At 32.3% G+C, this 22330-nt stretch overlaps 1 protein-coding gene across 4 annotated transcripts in view; it reads left to right on the top strand.

Moving 5' to 3' along the window:
- Positions 1–22330, top strand: part of LOC136040842 (uncharacterized) — a 291726-nt gene that overhangs the window by 212650 nt on the left and 56746 nt on the right. For all 4 annotated transcript variants that reach the window (XM_065725200.1, XM_065725197.1, XM_065725199.1 and 1 more), the window contains 5 exons: positions 3462–3598; positions 13490–13721; positions 14775–14990; positions 17560–17702; positions 20399–20606. In XM_065725200.1, the coding sequence (XP_065581272.1) occupies positions 3462–3598; positions 13490–13721; positions 14775–14990; positions 17560–17702; positions 20399–20606 (936 nt within the window). The remainder of the gene's footprint in view (positions 1–3461; positions 3599–13489; positions 13722–14774; positions 14991–17559; positions 17703–20398; positions 20607–22330) is intronic.

Here is a 22330-nt window from a genome sequence, read left to right as displayed (position 1 = left end):
GTTGAAACCCCCTAACCACCACCACCCTGGATGCGGCCTTCACCTAATATTAATTAATAATTTTGTGCATATTTACTTACTAGTTCATTTTATTTAAAGCTAAGCTTTTTGAATTGCTAAGTTTTATCAGGGAAAAACTTCTCGAGCTCATTTTTGGATTAAATTTGACATCTATGTTACAATCTATAGACTGCAAGCATTATAGATTCTCCCATACCTAAGTAATTGTGAGCAGAAAGTAGAGCAGATGATACTTCAATGAGTATTATTTTCTGGAAAAGAAAATCTATTTAATTGACATTAAAACCATCTACACTATAAATATGTTCTGCACGTTCATTACAACAGCATATAACATACATATAACGTTAACGTTAATCACAAATGCTAATATTCAAACCCAAAACGCGGTCTTTTAGATCTGTACTAAAACTCTAATCATTTTATTATAAACGCCTTCCACGGTCAAGCCAGACAGTGGTAGTTTTTGTCATAATAAAAGACAAAAACTAAACATACAAAAATCTTAGTCATATCGATCGTCACACAAACTATGTTACATGTTTACTACCTATTTATATGTACATATGTTACTGCTATATGTTATATGTTAAGAGCTTGGTAATGGATCCTTTCCAGGCGGTCCTTCTTGTTTGAAGTCAGGCTGTAATGCCAAACGAGACAAGCATATTCAGTAGTCTAATAAACGTAATTAAAATACGGAATTATTGGGGGGTTGGACAACCCTAGATGACCAAGAAGGTTTAAAGGAAGGATATTCACGTTTGCACATTTGATCATCTTCTGTGTCTGTTTTTCCCTCTTCAGGTCATCTGTTACACATATTCCTAGGAACTTGATATCCATGACGCTGCAACCTAAAACATGCTGTAAATCAAGGGGTTAGCTGTCCCTCAGAAAAGAAAAGTTAATAGGAGCGATTTTTGTGATTGACCATCATTTTGCTCTCTTCAGCCTGGCATGATAAACCCGCCATTATTCTATCTGCCTCGCTTGAAATACTTTTTCCACCAGGCTCCGGTATGGATAAATCATCAACGAACTTAAAGCGATCCGACTCATCATTTTTCAGCTCATTTACAATAGCCAAAAAAAGGACAGGGCCAAAAATTGTTCCCTGGGGTGCTGCACAGCAGTTTGGCTAGGGATTAGAATAGGTTGGTTTGTGCAAATTTTTTTTTACTTCTCTCTGAAAGAAAATTTGCAACTATTTTTACCAAACGTGTATCAACATTAAAATTTCTGAATAGCTTGCGGATAAGGGTTCTATGGCAGATCAAATTGAAAGCTTTCTTTAGGTCAGTCGCGATGAGTTGATCCAGCGTTTTGGAAATATTACCAAATTGCTGAGGGTCAATTTCATGCTGAACAAAGGTTTTCAGCCCCCCCCCCCCTCCAGCGATGAAACTTTCATAGATCTTGCAAAAAAATAGAGGTCATCATAATAGGCCAAACACCATCAAATGAAAGGCAGCTTCTTTTGGGAGGATAGGGGCTATGAATCCCTTTTTTCAAGTTTATGGGTAACGGCTTGATGTTGTATTCTTATTAAATATTCAAGTTAACGGAGCGCTCACAAATTCAGGAAAAGCCTTAGTGAGGTTAACAGAAATATCGAGTGGTGTAATATTGTTCCTCTTCAGTTTCAAACAGTTCATGGTGACGATCTGTAAGTAAGGAGCGATGCAGCTCAATAGTAACTGAAATTTTAAGAAAAAGAGTCTCGATAACAATAGATACAGCAAAATAATTGAATTTCGATGCTTGTTCAAAATTTGTAAAATTTAATAGGAACAATCAAAAGTTACAAGCCTGAGAAAATTTGCCCAATTTTTGAAAAACAGGAGGACCCTGTTTTTCAAAATTTCAAAAATTATACTAGAGAGCCCTATTGTAGAGGTTTCAGGCTCCTATGTAAAAAAAATGTGGAACTTTGGGGTTTTTCCCTGAATAAAGTTCTCGAATGTGTGTTTATTTGTTTATGTTTATTTTTTCTTCAGTGGTGATCATATCAGACCAGGAAATGTAGAAGATCAAGAGAGGGCTCATTTGACCGGATATCAAAAGTTTTAATAACCTTTTTAAGTGACCAAAAATATTGGAGAGCAGCTAGCCCCCTCTCGGGGTCATTTTTCTCCAAAGCCACCCTATCTTCATTTTGATATTGCCATTTTGTTCAGCACAGTTGAAAAATGTACTATATATGTCTGAGGATGACTTAACCCCCTCAAAGTCCCTGGAAAAGGGCTGCAAGTTATGAGCTATGCCCATTGTTTACATATTTTATTGGTTATTAGGAAGTATACAGACGTTTTCAGTGGGATTTTCTATTGGGATAGGGGTCGGCAGCAGGGGTATTACGTGATAGGACCTTTTGATGGAGGAATTTTTCATGGGGAAGGGAATTTTCCAAGGAGGGGAGCTGGATATCCTAGCACTTTAAAAAAAACACACGTCAATACCTTGCTCTTTACGCTAAAGTTTTTTTTTAAATACTTTTATAAGAGCTCCGACTGACCCGTATTTCGTATGTCGAAAAGTGTGGTTCAATCCCGCTTTCTAGGGCTATAATGAAAGAAAGGTTGAGATGGCTAGGCCACGTTCTACGGATGAAGGATGACAGATTACCGAAGATTGTCCTTTTTGGCCAACCGTCTGGGGCTACACGGAAAGCAGGTCGTCCTTGTCTGGGTTGGGAGGATGTCATAAATAAAGATTTAAAGGAAATGGGAAATTCCTGGGAGGGTGTAAAGAGGGAGGCTCTAAATAGATTAGGTTGGAGGAGGAGCGTGCGTAGCTGTGTTGGCCTCAGGTGGCTTGGTGCTGTAGAGAGTTATTAGTAGTAGTAGTAGTAATATTTATTCTAATTAAATCACATTTGTAATTCAGGAGTCATTCTTAAGAAATTGGGACAAAATTCAAACTTTAGCGCAAAGAAAGAGGTATTGACGAAGGGGTGAACCCTCTTATATGCCTAAAAATTTCTGTTCGTTTTAAGTTTTAATGTTGCTTCTTACTTCTAGTTGAAAAACTTCTTTATTTTTATTTAATCTTAAATTTGAGGCGAACTTGGGATTCCAGAATGATCAGAAACTCCCTAAAATATGGAGATGGATGCGTAAAATCTTACCATGACTAGGTTCCAGGATCAAGCCGGGCGAGTAAATACTTTTTGAAATTTTAATAAATTTAACACAGTCTAAAACCAATAGATAATCTAAATATCTGTTTTTTCTTGAAAGAAAAGGTTTTATGCTTCATTATTCGTATTTATAGTAACTTATTTCTGTATCGAGTTCAGCTTGCTATATCAGATATAAGCCTGTTTAAATTGAATTTTATTATTTATCTTTCCTTATAATTTAAAACTCAGTTTTTTGCTAAAGTAAGTAATTCAAATTCTCAATTTATTTTATCTACTTTGTTTCTCACTTTTTAAGGCAAAATAAATATTGGTGACAAAGCTGTTTTGGAAGAAAGAATGGAAACTTCAACTGGCACAATCCTCTTTACGGATAGCATGGTGTTTGTAAACTTTGAGGATATTAACCAAGCTATATCTGAGGGCCATAAGGAGGTAATCATTGACAATATTTTGGTAATTCCTGAAATCATTTTGGCTAAACTCATCGTTATGTATATAAATGTGTATATGTACATGTATCTTATACCTAATACAAAACAAGGTACTATATATATATATATAAATAATTTTATATATATGCGTAATCGGATATAACCATAATATACATAACCATATATAATACCTAACATGTATCTAACCAATATAATTCTCAGAATAGAATGCTTTCATACATTAAATCCCCCAAAAGGCCCAATTATCGACCAAAGTGTATGACCTAATTCCAAAAACCTTGCATCGATTGGTGAGTTTCAGTACCTTACATTAGACCTTAGTTCCTCCAGAACCATAAGAGGTGCATCGGGCGTCAATGAAGCGTCTCCACTCGTCCCGGAGGGATGTTGCAGTGGTGACATCTTCCCATTCAGGTAACAGCGAGGTCTCATCCGTCCTCAGATCTCGGTCAAAAGTTCGTCGGAAAGTGTTCTTTGGATGAACTCATCTTCTGCTGTCTTCTTCTCCTCGTTTTCTAGTCGTAGGTTGTCGGAGAAAGGTGACCTTTTTTCTTACGGAGCACATGTCCCAAATCTCTTCTTCCTTATAACAGCAGTAATGAGAATCTGGTCTGTTGTATTACGAGTTTCAGAGTTACTGACTCTCTGTTGCCAGCTTATATTTAAAATTTTTCTTAGGCACATATTTTTAAATGCAAAAATTCTCTTGTCAAGCTGTTGATTTATTTTCCAGAACTCAAAAGCGTAGAGGAGTATAAAGAGCACATTGGAGAGTTTCAGTTAGAATTCGTTCTTAAGCAAAATTTGGAATCATTCTAACTGAAACATCATACTTCAAAAGCTACTTTCTACCAACATCAGACATCTACTTTCTACTTCTATTTTCTATTTTCTTCTTTCTACTTTCTACTAAGTTCATAGTTTATATATAATTCATTATATTCATAGTTTATATATAATTCATAGTTTGATTTTAGCCGAAGTAGTTGTGGATTCTGTGGTCTAGTAAGTTCAGACCGCAGTAATTTTAACTTGAAAAGTTGTTTTCAAACTAGTTTTGCTGGTTATTAATTTATTCTTTACATAACAAAAGTAATTTTAAGAAAATAAAAATGTTTATAGCAATAATATTCTTAGCAATATTTAAGAAATAAAAATTGTGTGGCATTTCATTAGGAAACATTCTTAAATATTGCAAATTTAAATACTGATAAATTGATAAACACTTTTCATGCATAAATGTATTACTCTACAAATTTTTTTATCTATAAACGACTCAGATTTTAAGAGAGGCTAACTTAAAAATCATTTCACAAAATCATGAGCGATTGGGAATACCAACTACATGTCCAAGTTTCACAACAAATTCAAATCGTGGTCCAATATTTTAGCTCTTAAGCCAGAAAATCTTAACAAAAACATTCCAAATGTTTCACAAGTAGCATATAATTTTTTATTGAAAAAACAAAGATCAATCCAGTTTAAAAAAAAAATTGTATGGAGAACGTTATGAAGAGGAGGAAATGACAATATTAAAACTTACATTGAAGAAAAACTAGACCTACGTTGCCCGGGCAACGTGAAGTGTTGCGGCAACCTTTGTCCGGCTTCGTCGACTAAAGTGTTGCGAGAGCAACACTTTGGTTTTGATTCTTCGCTATTGATCAGTAATCACAGGATCAAAGGCTATTCCTCAGTGTGAAAAAATAACAACAAAATAGCATCGAAAGAAGGGACTAAATTGACTTTGCAGCCAGTTGAACTGTGGGGCCAGGTAACTGCCGCACATATTTAACACTTATAGATTTTAGTCCTTCTTCAATTTGAAAGTGGTGCCTGCCTGCTTGCCTGCTAGAACGGAACTTTCCACTCGAAAGTTTCGGAGATTTTCGGTTCATTATCGACTCAATGGGACAGAAAAAAGGGAAAAATATACCCCCCCCAAAAAAAAAAACAAGGGGGAGGGCCATAAACTTCTTTATCCGGATAGCTTAACACGAATCTTAAAAGAACAGGAATTAAAAGGAATAGTCAGTCCTAACAAAAAACGAACAGAAATTATCACAAATAAGAGAAATATCATCCTTTCCACTAAACCCTCTAAAGACTAAAACAGCATTTAAACTTTACTGAATACAAAAGCCATTTTTAAAAATTTCTCTTTCATAAAAATCACATTTTTATTAAATGAATTTTGTTAAAAAAATGATTTTTATTCAAAAAATCAATTATTGCTGATATTTCCAGGAATTAATGTCACTTAATTTTGAACAATAAATCTAGTTTTATTAACCTTCTATGCAGTCAGTGTTTATCCGTAAATATTTTCTTTCAAAAGTTTTCCATTCCATTGTATGGAAAACCAATTTTTGAATCCTTTACTGATTCCTCAGTTAAAAATATTGCTTCATCCAAACAAAACGAATTGCTTCCAAAAATTGCCAAATTTCATTCCAAAACTTTTTGCTAGGCATCAATGAAAGAAAACTTGAAATTTGAAACAAAATACAAATTTTTAAAGAAAACTTCGAATAATTTTGTGAGTGAAATTCACACCGAGCTTAGCAAAATTTCGGTATTCGGTAAATTCGGTAAATTAACGGTAAATTAATTCGGTAAAATTCGGTAAATTAATGGAATGGAGTGAAAAAGTATATGAAATTATAAATATTGCAGTTTTATTTTATTAGAAAATACTAAAGATATGTAGCAATAAAAAAAGCATTCTGGAATTTTGAAATTGAGCTATTAATTAGACAAAGAGTAGTCAAAATTTTTTCATTGACTCTAAAATTAAAAAAAAAACTTACGTCTGCCGTGTCTATGACAATCAGATGCACTGAAATTTTGGCTCTAGGCATAAAGGTAAAATGGTAAAACAAGAGGTAACATAAAGGTACAAGCATAAAGGTAAAGGTAAATAACATAAAGGTAAAATAACATAACTTTCTTATGAATTACATACCTAAGAAAAGTACATTTCGAAAAAAAAGCATATTATGGTGGCTTCATAGATATACCCTAGAATTTCTTTCCAAAATCGCTTATTTTCTTTGATTTTTCTTCGAAGAATGGTTGAACAATTTTCTTTTTTTTTTTCGCGCAGAACTATTGCTAGAACATTTGATGAAAAATCCAGAAACGTATTTTTAACATCGATAAAATTTGGTAAAATATAGTAATATTTAATGTTAAGTAAAATTTTTAAAAATTATACCATTAAAAAAAAATTGAATCATTGAATAAAAAATTGTCTGCTTTAGTTCGCTCTATCTTAACCAATAACCTCCGGATATACTAAATATTGCTACGGCAGACAATATTGTGGCCGCTGATTTTTTTAATCCAACATTTTACGTTGACAAAAATACAGTGTCTGAAAATTATTTCCTTGATTACAAAAATTACTGCTATTTCATAAACTTCTAATTAATTGTTGCTAAGCAATATCTTTTATTGTTGCCCTTAGACCTTCAGTCGGATATATCAAAACGCACAAACTTAACTGCGCATAAGAAAACTACTACAAAAATTCTAGAAACATATTTTAAAATATGAATCACCGTTGGAAACTTCAGAAAAGAACACAGACAACAAGGTATTCCACTTCTTATACTGTGGTAGATAGTGGTTTAGTAACCAACAGCCTACAGTGCTATCTCTAGATTCCAGATTATCTGGAAATTTGCTTTATCTTCCTACCAGTAAAGCTTTCCAGTGGCTGAAATGGAATTTTTTTTTTTTTTTTTTTGTGTGTGTGTGTGTGTGTGTGTTAAGTTTCATCTTAATTTTTTTTTTAACTTAATTAAATTTTTTTGATTTTTCAATTTTTTAATTTTTTAATTTTTTAATAATTTTAATTTTTATTTCATATTTTTAATTTTGAATTTAATTAATTTAATTTTAATATTTTTTAATAGTAATTTTATATTTATAATTTATTGTATATATTTATTTATATTTTAAATAATTTATTATTTTGATAAAATTTGATAATAATTAGTTTAATTTAATTGATTTCATTTAATCTTAATTAATAGTTTTTAATTTTTTTTACTTTTTTAACTTCTGGTTGTATTTTTTTTAGATACACAATACACCTGACGAAAGGTTCTTTGTCTAACTTAATGATGATACAAAGTAAGGTCAACGTGAGTTTTTGTCAAATTATACCAATAAATATATGTTTTAATTCAAACTTTGTTCATTGTTTTCCACAATTTTATACTGGTTGGCCTTCTTAGATTAAAATTTTGCAGGGTTTACAGTTTATAGTTTTTGTCCAAATTGATTGAACCATAAGCGACTTGCTTTCAGATTTTTGAGGACTAAATATGAGTCTAAATAACGATTCTTTCCCCAGTTTCAAAACTTTTCTAGATTTTAAACAGTCCACAAAAGACTAAATATTGTAGCCTGAATTTAATTGTGACGACATAAGTAAGTTAAAGGAATATGTGGAAGAAAAGAGGTGTTTTTTCTTTGAAAGCATTTTTGCCAAAATGTAAATCTTTTTAACTAGAATTAAATCTTTAGAAAATTATAAATTAAATTTTCAAATAAATAAAAACTAAAATTAAGAAAAATTCAAATTAAAAATTTAATCTCAACAATTAAAACCTTTTGAAGCAAAAATGTAGAATTCGGTTACAAAAAAAATGTGGATTTCTGTTTTTACTTCTAAAAGTAATATTTTTCGTCTAAAAGTATTTCGTTTTTCTAACCAATTACATAGTGCCAGGTCCAAAACAAAAAGGCACGTCAAATTTTTATAACACAAGAGAGCAATTATGTATCTTTTTTCATAAAAAAGTAAAAATTACCAAATATTTTATTTTAAAAGGTTTGGTGGTCCATAAATAATAAATTTTTCTTTAATTGCAATAGTTTCTTTTATTTTGTCTATGGCTCTATCAGTTGTGACATACACAGGACAAAAAGGACGAGAAAGACAAAAATTCCTATCTTGATCTGCTTTAAAAGTTAATCTTTAAGTCTTTGAGCTAAGGGAACCCGAAAGCAGATTAAAAATAGAAAACAATATATTTATTCTCCCCGAAAACGAGATCCAGCAAAGAGTCAGGAGAAGACTGAAAAAACTTATTCTTCCTATTCCATTTCCACTATAGCAAAGTGATTGGAGAGTAACCAGTTTTCCTTCCAAACCCTCTTCTGCATCCTTTCTCCTCGCCCCCATGATATTGGATCAAAACTTGATCAAAGGGTTGATCAAAAGTTGATCTACCAGCGGAAACATTTTTTCACAATAAGCTTCTGTAGGACTTATAACATATATGTTACCGTGAATGTCCGCAAATTGGTAAATGTCGACATTCACTGGTGAACGTCCGAAATACCTTTTTTCTTCTTGAATTTAGTCAGTGTTGCCAGTCGAATTTTTCAATTTAATGCGAGGATTAATGATGACAGGTTATGTAAGGTTAGATTAGGTTTGGTTAGGTTGGGGTAGGTTAAATTAGTATGGTTTTTTCATTCAATTCTGATATTTACAACCAAATTTAAACTAGCCTAACCTAATCTAGCTTAATGTAACCTAAACGAACATAATTTAACCTAACCTAACTTTAACTCTTACCATCATAGTTTGCATAAAGCTGAAAAAGTTGGATTGCAAAGCTAATTGAATCCAAGCAGAGAAAAAATGAATTTCAGACATACATCGGGGAATGTCGACATTAACCAGATTTCGAACATTCACGGTAACATGTACACAATTAAGAATATATAATTATTGATACTCATTTACCAACTAAGACATTCCGAATTTACCTAAGACCTGAGTTTTTTGTACGCAAAAGTGCTTTTTGTTAATTCTTTGATACTCAGTCACCAATTAAAAACTCAGAATTTAACTACTACTTGAGTTTGTTCCATGCAGAAGTGCTTTTCTATTAATTTTTTGATGTCCAATCACCAATTAAAAGATTGGAAATTCACCAAGTAGCTGAGTTTGTTGTAGTCAAAAGTGCCTTCATTAATTTTTTGGTACCCATTCACCATTTAAAAAACTCAGAATTTACCTACTAGTTGAGTTTTTTCCTTGCAAAAGGGCTTTTCAATTAATTTTTTTGATACCCAATCACCGATCAAAAGACCTGAAATTTATCAAGTAGCTGAGTTTGTTGTAGTCAAAAGTGTTTTATTATTTTTTTAAATTCAGTCATTAATTAAAAGACTCAGAATTTACGAACTAGCCAAGTTTGTTCAATGGAAAAGTGCTTTTCTTTTAATTTTTTTAATACCCAGTCATCAATTAAAAAACTTGAAATTTACCAAGTACCTGAGTTTGTTGTAGTCAAAAGTGTTCTAATTAACTTTTTGATACTAACTCACCAAGAATTTGCCTACTAGCTGAGTTTGTTCCAGGCAAAAGTGCTTTTCTATTAATTTTTTTATACCCAGTCACTAATTAAATGACTTTGAATGAACCAAGCAGCTTGGTTTTTAGCAGTCAAAAGAGCTGTTTTTTATTTTTTGATACCTAGTCACCAATTAAAAGACTTGAAATTTATCAAGTAGCTGAGTTTGTTGTACTCAAAGTTGCTTTTATTATATTTTGATACCCAGTCACTAATTAAGAGACTCAGAATATACCTACTAGCTGAGTTTGTTCTATGCAAAAGTGCTTTTATTAATGTTTTGATACCGAGTCACAAATTAAAAGACTTGAAATTCGCCAAGTAGCTGAGTTTGTTGTAGTCAAAAGAGCTTTTATTGATTTCTTGACACTCAGTCACAAATTAAAAGACTCAGAATTTACCTACTAGCTGTATTTGTTCTATGCAAAAGTGTTGTCTATTAAAACGATGTATGTACAGTAATGTTACTTTTTACCGTTCATAGTCCTTTTAAATGGTTTTTATTTGGCCTTCCAGTATCTGAAACCATATTGGTACGAATTGTAGCATTCGCTCCAAAAAGTATTTCCAGTAAAAAAAAAACTGTTTGGGGATATCTATCCATTTTTACTAACAGTTGCAGAGTATCATTCAGTCGTGAATCAGGTATTAGGGTGGAGGCCAGAGAAATTTCTTCTGGAAAAGGAAATTCTGTAACGTTTATAAAATGTTTTCTAGGCCCACATTTAAAAAGTTTCCCTGATAATTTATTCAGATGAACTGGTTGAACATTCAGATAAAGGTTGATTAATCTTAGGCTTCCATTCACTTGGAAGAATGTATATATGACTAAACCGTGCAGTATGGATGTATAGAGCATAAAAGCCCCCCTTTCATTGTGGAAAGGGCAGTTTATTTTCAGAAATGTATTTTGGGAAACAAACATACTAAATGAGCCTTTCTCTCAATAGATCGTTACACAAAAGTTAAATTTTAATGTAAAAATGGGTGGCTGAGGGATGGTAAAAATAATAAGGTAAAAAATATAAAAATGAAGATAATTGAAATATAAATAAAAAAAATCCCATTAACTGGCGAAATCAGTCCTAATTAAAAATATATAAATAAGCAAATCCCAGTAACTGGCGAAATCAGTCCTTTTTATAATGCTAATTAAGGAAATTTATTACTAATTAATGATCTGGTAGCACTCAGTAAGTTACAGTTGATGAAAATGTCACATTCCTACTTGACATCTTGAGTCAGATCCCTCAGGATAGTTCTCTAGGGCGGATCCTTTTTTTAATAGCAACTTGCCTTCTTCAATTAAAGAATTTACTTTGAAAATATTTTCTGATGAAGTAAAAGTTTATTTGCTCTTGCCAACTTAAGTTGGATGTACATGCTTCTAATATCTTTGACCTCAATTTGAGTTGACCATTATTAAATTGACTGTTGTTTTTGACAACAGTCAATTTGTCTCTTTCACAATTCCTTTTGTCTTTGAAAAGATGTTTAAAAAAGTTAAATACTCATAATTTCTTTACACATTGCAAATCTCTTGTTTTAGCTCATTTAGAGTATAAGCTCCTCATTTGGGTTTTTGATTAATATTTCTTTATTTATTCCAAAATGCGGTAAGCCTCACCAAGCTTGTCGATAAAATATTGCAGACGAAAATGATGTTGGAAATATAGAGGATGGCTTCTAAGATGAGTCTATCTTTCGAGTGTTCCATACTGCCGAAAGTTTTGTAGGCTCCAAAAGCTCTGTAGGCCTTCTCTCCAGCTGCAGAGGAATACTCATAATTTTCTTACAATTTATAAATCGCTTGCTCGAACTTATTAAGAGCATAGCTACTCGTTTGGGTTTTCGACTAAAATTAGACGAACAAAATTGAAATAAGTATAGAGGAAGGCCACTAAGAAGATTCCCCGTCTTTCGAATCTTCAATACTCTCAAAGGCTCGTCAGGTTCCAAATTCCTTTTCTCTAATTTCTTGGAGTAGCAGAGATCTAAGCAATGGTTGTAGAACTATTAAAGGGATTAAAGGTGTTTAGCCAGATTCTTGTTTCGATTTTAGCCATTGCCCAGCAACATCAATATAAAATTTATACCATTAAACTAAAAAGAAATTGCTGAGCGCTCACTTGTTTCTGAAGTTACTGAATGGAATGGGATAGCCTGTGACTAGAAGTGATGGAGTCTATTAATATACAAGTATTTCAGCGTTGATTGGTGAGCACTCCATTTTAAGTAAATCAGTTTTGCTATCTGTTGGGCGATAAAATATGTTTGTGTATTTGTTTGTTCTGTTTTATATTTATATGTTTTGTTATCTCGTTTTGGCATTATTTTCTGTTTCTTGTTTTGTGATTGTTGCAGTATGTGCTCTGATTTTATTTGACAAGCATTGTACTAACTATTATTTGTAAAAACAAATAAACAGATTTTTCACTTAAAGCTGAAGAGTGACACTAGATACTTAAAAGGAACAGAAATTTCTATATATACATGGTGGGAGTTGCCCCCTTCACTTCCCGCTCTTTATGCTAAAATTTAACCTATTTCTTAAATAATCGAGGCTCTAAGACAAGAGCAGTGGAAATAATACAAGGCCTATTTTCCCAATGCCTTAAGAATTGAAAACTTATTGATGTGCATTTGCTTTGTGCAATAACATTTTGCAATTTAATTTTCGAATTTTTTTTCCACGTTTTGAAGAACAATTGAAAATTATCAACTGTCTTTCCATTATAATGGAAAGATTTTTCCATTATAATTTTTGTTGGACTCAAAAATGCTCCAAGTAATGTAATAATAAGCCTTCGGTGAAAGGACGTGAAGGAAGAGGGTTGAAGGTAGGAGGAAGCAACCTCTATAACATACAGGATAATTTTTGTTCATTTTAAGTCGCTTTCTACTTTATTTTGAAAAAAAACTGTTGTTTATTTTCTTTAAAATTATATTTTACATTTCATTTTTAGCTTGTTCATGTTCAAATATAAATTATATTTAAATAATAAATTTAAGCAAAGTAATAAATAAATAAAAATGTAAATAAATAAATAATAAATAATTATAAATTGAAGCAGTAAATTTAATTTTTTTAAGTCTTCTATATCTCTTTTTTTGAATACAAGCTTGCTTTAGTCTTAGTAACTCTGAAGTCTCTCTTTGACTTGAGCCCCCCCCCCTCTCGAAGAAGGCGAGACTCAGAATGTAAAATAACAGTTATAACACGTAGCTTGATTTAACTGATATGAATACTGAAATTGCTCCGAAAATACTAATTTTATTGATAGACATCTCTTTTATATTTGTTTGCAGTGAAAATTGCTTTAGTCTTTAGTCAATGTCCCCCTCCCTTAAAGTCTCCCCATAAAAGATAAAACCAGATTGAATTAATGTAATGTAATAGTTGCAACACAGCTTTTTTAGACATATTTATAAGTTGATCCACAATTATTAGTTTAAAATGGTTTATAATTAATATCAAAATTTATTTTTAGAAAGAACCTGTATCTCCTTTCCACAGAGAACCTATTCAAGGCTTTGTTCCTAATGTGATAGTCGTCCCGAGACCTTTCAGTCACATGCAAACTTTTGCTGAGTCTAGGCCATTCGAAAATTTCCCCTTGCTCAAAGCGGTTCTCACTGCTCTGAAGAACAAAACAGAATATTCAGATTTTGCAAATTATCTGGAATGGACTCCAGAGCTGGAGGATGAGCTGAAAGACCAAGGTAAATAACTCAAGGGCTCAATATTACAGAGAGCAAACCCACTGGTTAGCGAAATTAAAGTATCAAGGACGCTAAAATGAAACATTTTTGCCCCCCCCCTCCTAGCACCATTTTAGCGATATTCTTTCTTAAAAATAAAATTTTTCTAAGATTCTTAATTTGTTTGTTTCAAAATTATTACTTTTTTTTTAAAGAAGTACAATGGTTGGGTCACTGTTGCCGCGTTGGGTTGAGAAAATAAATAAACAAGATCAATTGTCAAATTTGACAACGCTTTAATGTTATTGCCTTAATTTTAAATTCAACTCTTTATTATATTATAATTTCAGTTTAATTTGAAATGAATAGGCAATGTGGTCCAAGAAATTATTTCAAAATTCTAAGAAAGACTTTTGTTTAGGGTTTTTGTATTAAGAAGCGGCTATTAGCACAAGGACAGCTTTAATATAATCTTCGAGATAAGACAAATACGATTTTTGTGTTGAGAGCTAAAATTTATGTTTATTTTTACATTTAGAAAAAACCTATATTGAACACTTAGAAGCAAACTTCTATATTGCTTGATGCCCAATAGAGATGTAGAAATAAAGTTTAGACAAATATATCGAGCATATTTCGCTTAATAAGCTGCGCCAAAGAAAAGAAAAAAAAACTAGAAAGACCTCAATGAGCAAAAATGTCACATAACGCCTTATAAGGTGCCACAGGTATCGTGTAACGATTTCTTACAACTTCGGAAACTTGGTTTTCAATCGATAAAATGTCTGGGAGGGAGGTTAGGAATATTTTTGATTTTTATGAAGACACAAGAAATGGCATTTCTCAAAACTTGAAGGGCATTTTTTTATGAAGATGCCTAAAAAAGCATTTTTCAAGATCAAAAGGGGACCGAGTGTCTTCCTTTAGCTCCTTCTTACTTTCCCGACTTGCTCTCCTGGCAGGAAACATGCAGGACACTGTCCTTATTTTAGATACGGGATTTCAGCATAACATCTCTCTTTGCTTTGTTCAAATATCTTGAAAACCTAAACTTGTTGTTATGTCTTTTTCTAGGAATCAGAGAACTTACCCTAATTGTCCCAAGGAATGATGGAATTAAGAGATGGACACCTCCGGAGTCTATAGACCCATATCACGGAAGTACTGTTGCCAGGAAAAATTTGATATTAGATCACACTATCAAAGGAGCGTTTGAACCAAGAGACTTGAAGCACTTGATGATACTTGGGACCGCTACTAAAAAAGGTCATCTTATAAAAGAGACGAATGGTGAGTTTCAGATAGGGGTGACCAGTTATCAAAATGTAGGAGGGGAGGGACTTAATCTATTATTCAAGATCTAGGGAGTGGTTTTGTTGTTTCTTCGATTTACTTCAATGAGAATACCAAGAAAGGCATTTTTTAAATGAAAATAAGAAGAAAAAACTATTTCTAAAATCTAAAGAGGAGTAAAAAATCTAGAAGGTGATTTCCCTCTTTAATTCACAACCCGTGTTTCACAGTGTAAGATTTCGAGCTTCTAACTCACTTACAGAGTTAAAACTTGCTGTGAAATTAATATGCAAGAACAATTAGATAAAACAAATACCCGAAGGAAATTTTGAAATAGAACAAAGGCTGGTGAATTTATTTCAAACCTGAAACTCTGAAGCTATTAAAATGCAAAATGGTTTAAACAATTTAAATAATTGTTCCATACCTTAGTGCTAAAGCAGTTTTACTGCAAAAGATTTACCTAAATAATTAATTAATAATAAATTAAATAATAATAATAATAATAATTAATTAATTTGTAATTAATTTATAATTTATAAATAATAATAATAAAAATAATAATTAATTTGTAGGTATTTTCTCGTGTGAAAAGACAACGTAGCTTAGAAGTTGTACTACCACCTGAAGAATAAAACACTACTATCCCTCTAAAGGAGCTTTGACCTCTAAAAAGGGGGAACACATACGAGTCGTGTATTTAAAGAAAAAAGTCGGTTAATAACTTATAAAGAGAAGTGAAAAAAATGGAGAATAGGAAAAAAAAGGGGAATACTAAAAAAAGGGAATACATACGAGTCATGTATTTAAAGAAAAAAGTCGCTTAATAACTTATAAAGAGAAGTGAAAAAAATGGAGAGTAGGAAAAAAAGGAGAATACTAAAAAAAGGGAATACATACGAATCATGTATTTAAAGAAAAAGTCGCTTAATAACTTATAAAGAGAAGTGAAAAAAATGGAGAGTAGGAAAAAAAGGAGAATACTAAAAAAAGGGAATACATACGAATCATGTATTTAAAGAAAAAAGTCGCTTAATAGCTTATAAAGAGAAGTGAAAAAAATGAAGAGTAGGAAAAAAGGGAAATACTAAAAAAAGGGAATACATACGAGTCATGTATTTAAAGAAAAAAGTCGCTTAATAAATTATAAAGAGAAGTGAAAAAATGGAGAGTAGGAAAAAAAGGAGAATACTAAAAAAAGAGAATACATACGAATCATGTATTTAAAGAAAAAGTCGCTTAATAACTTATAAAGAGAAGTGAAAAAAATGGAGAGTAGGAAAAAAAGGGGAATACTAAAAAAGGGAATACATACGAATCATGTATTTAAAGAAAAATGTCGCTTAATAACTTATAAAGAGAAGTGAAAAAAATGGAGAGTAGGGAAAAAAGGGGAATACTAAAAAAAGGAAATGCATGCGAATCATGTATTTAAAGAAAAAAGTCGCTTAATAACTTATAGTGAAATAAAGTAAAAAAATGGAAAGTAGGAAAAAAAGGGGAATACTAAAAAAAGGGAATACATACGAATCATGTATTTAAAGAAAAAAGTCGCTTGATAACTTATAAAGAGAAGTGAAAAAAATGGAGAGTAGGAAAAAAAGGGGAATACTAAAAAAGGGGAATGCATGCGAATCATGTATTTAAAGAAAAAAGTCGCTTAATAACTTATAAAGAGAAGTGAAAAAAAATGGAAAGTGGGAAAAAAAGGGGAATACTAAAAAAAAGGGAATACATACGAATCATGTATTTAAAGAAAAAAGTCACTTAATAACTTATAAAGAGAAGGGAAAAAAATGGAGAGTAGGAAAAAAAGGGGGATACTAAAAAAAGGGAATACATACGAGTCATGTATTTAAAGAAAAAAGTCGCTTAATAACTTATAAAGAGAAGTGAAAAAAATGGAGAGTAGGAAAAAAGGAGAATACTAAAAAAAGGGAATACATACGAATCATCTATTCAAAGAAAAAAGTCACTTAATACCTGACAGAGAGAAGTGAAGAAAAAAAATGTAGAATAGGAAATATCACACAATAATTTTATATGTGTTTAAAATTAACGCTTTGGTTGCTTGTTTGCCTGTCATTCTAGGCTATTTGACGGTCTTGTGTGAATTTTAAATTTTCGATATGTGTCTACATGAAGAGATCCCTGAAGATTGAAAGCCTTGAGCATAAGTAGAAGGAGGTTATGACAAAATATATTCATGATTAAACACGCGTACAATAAAACGCTGTACTATCCTCCCAAACAAGTGTACGATAAAACACTATCCTCCTAAAGGTTCCTTGGCCTGTAAAAAGTTGGAAGAAATTCAAATCACTTAGTCAAAGAAAAAGTGACTTACTAATTTATAGAGAGAAGAGAAAAATAAAATAGTAGAATAAAATAATTTAACCGATTAGATATGTTCTGTAATGTGTAAGACATAAAAAATATTTTTACAGTTTATTTTATAGATTTTGTAAATACGCTGGGTTAAAGTATCAAAATATATTAAGATACAAACTGTCAGGGGCCGTTTAATAATAAAGTGGCATACGTCATTTACCTTCTTTCTTTTAAGGAGTCGTAATGATCGGAGACAAGGCAACTGTAATTGGGGAAGAAGCTACTGAAAATCCTGGAGCTAAAATAATTTTTACTGACAGCCTGATAAGTGTTAACTCTGATGATATTGACCGAGCCATTGCTGAGTATCAAGCCAAGGTTAGTATTTTCAATTTTCTTACCTTGCATCTTTTTTCGCTTCCTTGTGTATATATCTTAAGGAACAATGCTTCTTGCTGTAAAATATATGAAGAAATACTACACGATAAAAGCAGCAAAAAAAACTAAATAAATGGAAATAGCCAAATATATTATAGTTAAGGAATTCCAATTAAAAAGTGACACGTGTCAAAAGCAACACCTGTCAAAAGTGACCAAAACTCTAATGAACAAAACATTGATAATAACCTATAGATCAAAGTAAATCAGCTGTTTAGTTTTCGGTGATTTGAAATATCTAAAATTCTCTAAGTTTAAATTTCACTTTTAATACTAAATACTAGTGTTTACATTATTGAGAATATCTATATTTATGTATTTTCATTATTTAGGGGAGAAAACACCACCTAAATGCTTATGAAATGCTTATCCGGGGATCATAGTGCCTGTTGGAAAGCACGAAATTTACTCATGTGCCAAGAAAATCTTTCTGAAAGACTTAATTATTAAATTACATACTTTTTTATTAAAGTAAAAAAGAGAAAAGGTTTAAAATGTATTTTGTTTTCACTAAAAGAAAAGTTATGTTACGATCTTTAAAGGGAACACGGCTATTAGCCCCTTCATCTCAACAATTCATTTTGTTGTTGATTCGAGATGGCGTTATTGATAACTTTATTGATGAAAACGGCAAATTAATTTGGTCGAGAAATTTCTGATGTTTACAGCACTCTCGATCCACAGACCAAACTGAAAAGTTCATTTATATGAGGACGGCTATCCCTTACTTAAACTTCCACTGTTCACGCTGAAGTTTTGTTTCTCTTTTGTGAAAGCATTTTTTACTACCACAATTGTAGCCGATTGATTTTCGAAAATATTTTACCTTCTGAAACAGCAATTCAAAACATTTTTTGTGCATAAAAAAAAATTCAAAATATTAAGCCCTGTCATTCTTGATGCATAGTAAAAAAAAAAAAAAAAAAAAAAAATCCCGGTTCCATTCTCATCTCATCTGACCCACGTCATGGATCACTTTAAGAAGTGGGCCTAAAATAACTTTCGTTCTAACCCCTGGTTCTCACTGCCATGATTTCGCGCAAAATCCTGCGACATGCGATAAATGGCACATATCATGCGACAAACGATGCAATACCATTCGTTTTTCTGCAATGTCGGATGCGCTGAATAATTTCAACTCATCCGACAAATCGCATGCTTTGTTGTGACTTAAAAAAAAAAATCATAACTAAAGTCATGGAGCTGATTGAAAAGCTAATTTTGGCTGTTTGAATTCTTCTAAAGTTTGTCGCAGCGACGCAAAAGTCTGCGTTTCTTTGTGAACCTCCATCCGATTCTGTCGTACGTCTGTTCCGCCAGAAAAAAATTGCTTCCGGATTGACGCAGGAGTGGGAACCAGGGGTAAAGCTTAGGTACACCACGTAAAAAATCTGCTAGCCTTCACCCTAGCAGATGGTGAGCACTTATTCGACTCTCTACAACCGTTGTAAATTTGGAAACATTAATGTTTCGTATAGCTTCATTGGAGAATTTTCATGTAGTCTGCTCAGGTTTTATTTCGTATTATACATTCACTGAATAAACGATGTATAACAACGGTTTTGTATAGCAACGGTGTACAACAACGGTTTTATATAACAACGGTTTAACAACGGTGTATAACAACGGGTTTGCGTAGCTTCATTGGAGAAATTCTTGCTCAGGTTTTATTTCTTATTACACATTCACTGAATAAATGGTGTATAACCACGGTTTTCTATAACAACAGCTTAGCAACGGTGTATAACAACGGTTTTGTATAACAACGGTTTAACAACGGTGTATAATAACGGGTTTTCATAGCTTCATTGGAGAAACTCTCATGTAGTCTGCTCAGGTTTTATTTTGTATTATACATTCATTGAATAAACGGTACATAACAACGGTTATGTATAACAACGGCTTAACAACGGTTTTGTATAACAACGGTTTAACAACGCTGTATAACAACGGGTTCGCATAGCTTCATTGGAGAAATTCTCATGTATTCTGCTCAGGTTTTATTTTGTATTATACATTCATTGAATAAACGGTGTATAACAACGGTTTTGTATACGGTGTATAACGGCTCTTGTCTTAATGAAGTGCATTTGTTTTGATAACTATAAGAGCCTATATAATACCCCTTTAAAAGCTTATAGAATTACTTTCGAGCATTTTGCAGTCCTGTTGGGCCAAAATTCCTCTTCTACGATCGAAATGGAAGAAAACGCCGCTGGGTACTAATAGCTGACAAATACATCTTTAAGCTCTAAGTACCTTTCTACCAGAGGGGTCCCCAAAATAATCAGTAGACACTTCATCTGGGAAATATATAACAAATTCTCCTCTGTCTCCCAAAGAGCCCATCTTTCGAAACCATACTTGACCAATGCCGTTACTGTAGCTTCTAATATTCTATACTTGGTTCGCAGATTTATTTTTAATCAAAAGCATAGTTTCAAACGGTTTTATTTCGAAGCCTCTATAATTTTTACAATTCTTTTGTTGAGACCGTCAGAGCTAAAAATCAGGTCTAAGGTGTCTGGTTACATTTCATTTCGAGTGGATAAAATGTAAACCATATTATTTTCCTCTTTTCTATTTATTAAGTTTTGCTATTGTTTTTGTTTTAAATTTTTCTGTTTTATTTTTAGTATGGTAAAGGCCCGGTGTTCATAGCAAAGCCCATTTCAACCCGTGATGCTCCAAAGCCTGGTGTAACAAAGGTCAGCTCTAATTTGTTTAAAAACTCACCATTCTTGGAAAAAACATATTCATCTCTACAAGACAAAGAAGACTATCACATCTTTAAAAATTACTTAGAAAGAACAGTCGATCTGGATGATGAAATAAGAAAAGATGGTATGTGGTGATGATCAATTTAAATTTGTCTTCTTACTTAAATTTTTTGCATGCTGACCAATGGTCTGCGTTGCGCACGTAACGATCTTTTGATTCACTGCCTTCGGTCGGGAGTACAATGCGTGGTTGGAGCAAATTATCCAACGCTTCCCTTGTTTCCCCTAGATTCCTCCAGGTACACATTTGAAGGTGAGTCAACTCCTGCTGAGCATACAGGGTCACACCCTTGACCCCAGTTCCAGGCCAAATAAACAGTGATACCAGGACTCGAACCCCGGTTTCGATGTAACTAAAGTTGTCTAAATTTGGGTTCGGTTCCTCGGTACCCGGGTTGAGTCTCTCTAAATCTAAAATCAGTGCAACAGCTTACTAGTTTCAGTAACCAAAAAATAGAAAGGTATCTTAAATCGGTGATGCAGATAGCTAATTTCGGTGCTGAGAAAAATCACTAAATTCAAGGGAATCAGATGATAGTGCCTCGATGTGTATAGGGTACAAGTTGGATCATTACTTATTAAAAAATTTTTCAAGGGATAAATAACTCAACAATATGTATTGAAGAAAATAGGGAATAATCACTGTTGACATATTACCTCCATATCCCCCTTCCAAGAGTCAAAATTTTTGAAGTAATTAGAATTAAACATTTTATTTTTTATAGAATGTATCGAGGACTGCCCTACCTTATATAAAAACAAATACTATTACACCATCTAATTGATATATTGGTTTGTATAGGTTAGCCTACTAGAAGTAACAAGTAGCAGCTAAACTCAATAAAAAAGTGAATATGACTGCCCAGGAGTGGTATTCTGTATTATTTCAGCAATCCGTGCCTTTTCTTTAAATTGCTTATTTCTTATTTTGTGCTATTGATGTTTTTTGTTTGTTGTCCTTTTTTCTCTCTTTCTTTTGCTCAGTCTTGTTCAAAACTTTGTATTTTGTATGTCTATACCACGACCTTATGTCGTGCAGTAATTTTTGAATTGCTACTAATTCATGGTTTATTCTTCTTCTTTTGGTGCTTCTCTTTTGTTTGTTTTTGTTTTCTTGTGTTTTTCCTCTACTTCGTCTTATCATGTTATGTGAATGATGAGGGTGCAATAAATAAATAATTAACAAGCTGCTATCCCGAGTATAGTTGTCTTTGGGTCGTAAAGTGACATCTGGTACCCAGAATTTAGATTTAAAGGAGCACCGGCTTACGTAGCGAAGAAATGGTTTTAACAAGACCGTTTGTCTTGTTTCTTTTTTGTTTTTTATTTGTTCCTTTTTGTTTCTTGTTTCTTTTTTGGTTCTGTTTGCAAATTATCTTTTAAAGATTAAATTAATTGCCTTAAATTACCTTAACTGCGTTCTATAACTAGTTACTTCTAAAAATAAATCTACTCCTCCCCAAGAGTTACATTCTTTCTTTATACCACCATTTTTAAAGACAAGAACAAGGAGTCTTGGAATTTTATGTCGTGCTAATGCCACTGGTGATAATATGGTGCAATGGAAACTGGTGCTAATGTCGAAAAGAAAAAATCGAAAATTCTATCTAGCAATGGGCTATCTTTTTTTTACCTAAAAACTGCTTCATAATTGTCTTTTCAGGTAATTTAAAAGGGGGTAGAGAGTTAACAAATAAGTTTTCTTTCTTCAATAGGCCTACCGGCTTAAAGTCAACAACTCTACTTAGCCTGTCAATATTTTGACAAGCCAACCAAGGCCTTCATTGT

Source organism: Artemia franciscana, chromosome 21 (genome assembly GCF_032884065.1).
Source record: "Artemia franciscana chromosome 21, ASM3288406v1, whole genome shotgun sequence".
Taxonomy (NCBI): Eukaryota; Metazoa; Arthropoda; class Branchiopoda; order Anostraca; family Artemiidae; genus Artemia; species Artemia franciscana.
The sequence above is the reverse complement of the archived record's forward strand: the minus strand, read 5'-3'. Positions and strand labels throughout refer to the sequence as shown.